The 4,658-nt window shown below is 46.2% G+C and overlaps 1 protein-coding gene across 1 annotated transcript in view; it reads left to right on the top strand.

Annotated features, from left to right (window-relative positions):
* The window catches only part of LOC141058837 (uncharacterized), a 147,699-nt gene extending 143,258 nt beyond the window's left edge, over window positions 1-4,441 (top strand). Inside the window, exon 5 of the mRNA XM_073555054.1 lies at window positions 1,823-4,441. Coding sequence (XP_073411155.1) covers window positions 1,823-1,912 — 90 coding nt within the window. The 3' untranslated portion in view covers window positions 1,913-4,441. The remainder of the gene's footprint in view (window positions 1-1,822) is intronic.
* The last annotated feature ends 217 nt before the right edge of the window (window positions 4,442-4,658 follow it).

Here is a 4,658-nt window from a genome sequence, read left to right as displayed (position 1 = left end):
ATAATTAAGACGTGTACTACCTTATATTATACCCGGATATTAGCGTGTTTTACCGCATAATTGGTGGTCTGGCCCAAGGTGTTCCAGTCCGACGCTGACCATCTCCATTTTGTTTTTATATCATGTACTTCATTAAGAGGTGATACCTAGATGACAGGTCCATTCTAGGTCCTTTCATTTTGTCTTTTGTAGGTTTTGTATGCTTTTTGGCCATGTAAACATGCATTTATATGCTGCATGTGTACCAACTCAAACCAAGCTCAGTTTTTGTGTTTTTTCTTTGCATTTTTGCATTCTGTGCAAGCTGGGGTGTGGCCTCCCTCTCCTGAGCTGGAAATTGTATTTAAAGGCTTCCCCTGACTGGTGTCCAATGGTTGGGACCCGGTCCATGTCAACTTTGACACATGATAAGGTTATTAATACTAGACAGTGTAGGACCGCCCCGACCACAGAGTCACCTTGTCGATGGTGGGACGGCTTTTATGCTGTTTGATCAAATACAGTATTACTAAGAACTCTGTATGATTTAAATGCACTTTTACGTTTTACTTATTTTATTATAGCAGGGTTTTTTCATTTTGTCTTTTGTAGGTTTTGTATGCTTTTTGGCCACGTGAACATGCATTTAGATGCTGCATGTGTACCAACAAACCAAGCTCAATTTTTGTGTTTTTTCTCTGTAGGACTGGTTGTTGCTGCCACCTCTGGGTCAGCAATAGCAGCGCAGGCTGTCTTGCAGCAAGCCACTCCAGAGGCTAAGTCCTCTCGTCCTGCTACTGGGCATGCTCACGAGATGATCTCCCATTGGAGATCGAGAGTCACATGCTCAGGTCTTTCTCCTGATCTGATTGGTCCATCTCAGAGATCTGGAAGGTCCCAGCAGCGCAAGGCTATAAAAGGCCCGCATGGCCGCGCGGCCATGCGCTAGTATAGACTCTTCTTGCTAGATGTGTGAATGGTGATGGATGTATGATTCTGGTGACTGACTTATTAAGATTCCCCTCCCTCTGATATTACGCATGTGGATAGGGAACTATAGAAAGAGTCAGCACCAGTCAGTGGCAAACCTTAGGCCACTGTGCACACCGCACCTCTACACTAGCGTCCGGTGGTGTCACGTCTCTCACGGCACTATCGCATAGCGGCTGTGTCTGCCGCCGCGCTACATTCAGCAGCACTTACCGGCATCCGCAGTTGCGACACTGCACGCATGGTAGGTCTAGACGGACACCGTCCCCTGTCTTGGACCCTGTCCTGTGACCTGATACCGTGCGTGCAATTTCGCTGAGACCTGTGAGTCTAGCAGGCTCGGTGTTTATGTTTATGTTACAGCGCCTCTGTGAGTTAACAGAGTCCGCTCTGCGCACATCAGGTGACGTTGAACCCGTGCGCATTATACCGCCATATAGCGCGTCTGCCATTGTCTAGCAGCGGTTTTAACACCTACTGCACGGTGGACCCCGGGCGGCGAGCGCACTTTCTATTATTTAATATTTAGTGCGTTCCGCCATCCCCAACACTAACCCTGGTGTAATAGGTCATCTATAAAGTGTAATAGAGGGACCGGTCCTGCTGGTTGGTTCTTCTACTCGTCACTCAGTTCTATCACGTATTTCACAAGGGGTGATGCCTAGAGGAAAGGTATTTTCCAGCTTTTTCTGGCACTTTTCTTTAATGCTCTGTTTGTGACCGCTAGTCCTGCTTGATTCGGACATACAGGGACCTACGTTAGAGGCCGATTTACTGTAACGACCACCATCTCCATATTCTTTTTGTCTTGTTCTTTTAGCTTACGCTACGTGTTTGTTTTGTTTTCTTTTAGGCCTGTGACTTTTTTCAAAGTTTGCATCTTGAAGGCGCGACACTGACTCTGGGACCAGAGCGAACGCCTATGTCCTGCTTAAAAAATTAGTATTCCAGTCTCTTCAGCTCGTAACTTCCACAATCTTGAGTAAATGATGTAAGACAAAACCTGTGGCCATGATTTCAGAGAATGTCATACAACGGAATGACCCCACTGCTGTGGTAGAAGACTCGATTCTTACCGTTTCCAGATTTGTGCCAAAGGTCTCACATCACCTGTGTCAACATTAAGTCTGGAGTTTTCCACCTGAAGATCTCACTGGACAGGAGAGGTCTCTCGCTTTACTCCCTCACATTAACTTTCCCATTACTGATCTGACCCGATCCCAAGTAACACTGTTGGAAACTGGCCTTTTGGACCGTGGTGTAGTAGGGTTGGGGGGGGGGTGCAGATGCATTGGTTAGACGCGCTCCGCCCAATATAGGAGACCGGTACTGTAGATGTGTAAATAGTGTAATAATAGTTGGGACCCTCTTATAAGTTTTTCATTGGGGTCCAAAATATAAAATATAAATTAGAAAACTACTTAAAAACATCAAATGATTCTAATTTATCGTTGGTCTGTGCTTCATCATATAACATAGTATTATATTCCCATGTGTAAGCTTTATGATGATGGGGATTTGTGTTAAAGGGACATGTATATGAGATTTGTGGGGGTTCAACTTCCGGCACCCCAACAATCAACAGTATCAAAGTCACAGAAACCCCTTTAAGATTGCTGAAAAGTGAGAGACCATGGTGTTAGCACATGCAGCTACAGGGGCTTCTCACTAAAATAGAATATCATCAAAAAGTTAATATATTTCAGTTCTTCAATACAAAAAGTGACTCTCCTCTATTCTATAGAGTCATTACACACAGAGTGATCTATGTCATGGGTTTATTTCTGGTAATGTTGATGATTATGGCTTACAGCCAATGAAAACCCAAAAGTCATTATCTCAGTACATTAGAATAATTAACAATAAACACCTGTAAAGGCTCCTAAGGGTTTATAAAGGTCCCTTAGGGTACCGTTACACTTAGCGATGCACCAGCGATCCCGACAATGATATGGATCGCTGGTGAATCGCTAAGTGGTCGCTAGTGAGCTGCCACACAGGCAGATCTCACCAGCGACATTGCAGGGGTCGGAGGTCGCTACTTACCTGTCAGACGAAGCGATCCTGACGTCCTCCCGCCCACGTCCACGCGTCGCTCGTCGGCGCCACAGGAAGCCCAGCAGGAAGCTGACGACGAGAAATGATCCAGGACCTTCTCATGCGACCAGCGATGAGCAGCGGGGGAGCCGGTCGGAGGTAAGTATCAGACATGGCGATATCGCTAGCAATATCGCTGCTACGTCACAAAATCGCTGACGTTACAGCAATATTGCTAGCGATATCGCTATGTGTAACGGGGGCTTTAGTCTGTTTCAGTAGCTCCACAATCATGGGGAAGACTGCTGACCTGACAGATGTCCAGAAGGCAGTCACTGACACACTCCACAAGGAGGGGAAGCCACAAACGGTCATTGCTAATGTAGCCGGCTGTTCACAGAGCGCTGTATCCAAGCAGATTAATGGAAAGTGGAGTGGAAGGAAAAAGTGTGGTAGAAAAAGGTGCACAAGCAACTGGGATAAACGCAGCCTGGAAAGGATTGTTGAGAAAAGGCCATTCAGTAATGTGGGGGAGATTCACAAGGAGTGGACTGCTGCTGGAGTCATTGCTTCACACCACACACAGACGTATCCAGGACATGGGCGACAAGTGTCACATTCCTTGTGTCAGCCACTCATGACCAATAGACAACGCCAGAAGCGTCTTACCTGGGCCAAGGAGAAGAAGAACCAGACTGTTGTCAGTGGTCCAAGGTGTTGTTTTCAGATGAAAGTAAATTTTGCATTTCATTTGGAAATCGCGGTCCCAGAGTCTGGAGGAGGAGTGGAGAGGCCACAATCCAAGCTGCTGGAGGTCTGGTGTGAAGTCTCCACAATCAGTGATGGTTTGGGGAGCCATGTCATCTGCTGGTGTAGGTCCACTGTGTTTTATCAAGACCAAAGTCAGCGCAGCCGTCTACCAGGACATTTTAGAGCACTTCATTCTTCCCTCTGCCAACAAGCTTAATGGAGATGGAAATGTTTTTCTACAGCAGGACTTGGCCCCTGTCCACACTGCCAAAAGTACCAATACCTGGTGTACACACAACAGTATCACTGGGCTTGATTGGCAGCAAACTCGCCTGACCTTAACCCCATAGAGAATCTATGGAGTATTGTCAAGAGGAAGATGAGAGACACCAGACCCAACAATGCAGATGAGCTGAAGGCTGCTATCAAAGCAACCTGGGCTTCCATAACCCCTCAGCAGTGCCTCAGGCTGATCGCCTCCATGCCACACCGCATTGATGCAGTAATTGATGCTAAAGGAGCCCCGACCAAGTATTGAGTGCATTTACTGATCATACAGTTCAGTAGGACAACATCTCGGATTTTACAATCATTTTTCAAGCTGGTGTTATAAAGTATTCTAATTTACTGAGATAATGACTTTTGGGTTTTCATTGGCTGTAAGCCATAATCATCAACATTACCTGAAATAAACCCGTGACATAGATCACTCTGTGTGTGATGACTCTATAGAATAGCGGAGAGTCACATTTTGATGATATTCTAATTTAGTGAGAAGCTCCAGTATATAAAGCAGTGATGCGTAGCCTGTTTGGGGCAATGTGTTTGGTACATGTGCTGTTTCGGGACAGTGTGGCACATCGTAACTTGCAGAGAGGGAGGACACGTGCATCGCTGGCACT

This window comes from Dendrobates tinctorius, unplaced genomic scaffold (genome assembly GCF_039654945.1).
Source record: "Dendrobates tinctorius isolate UK_male_01 unplaced genomic scaffold, ASM3965494v1 ptg000215l, whole genome shotgun sequence".
Classification (NCBI taxonomy): Eukaryota; Metazoa; Chordata; class Amphibia; order Anura; family Dendrobatidae; genus Dendrobates; species Dendrobates tinctorius.
Note: the sequence above shows the minus strand (reverse complement) of the source record. Positions and strands in the feature narration are given on the sequence as shown.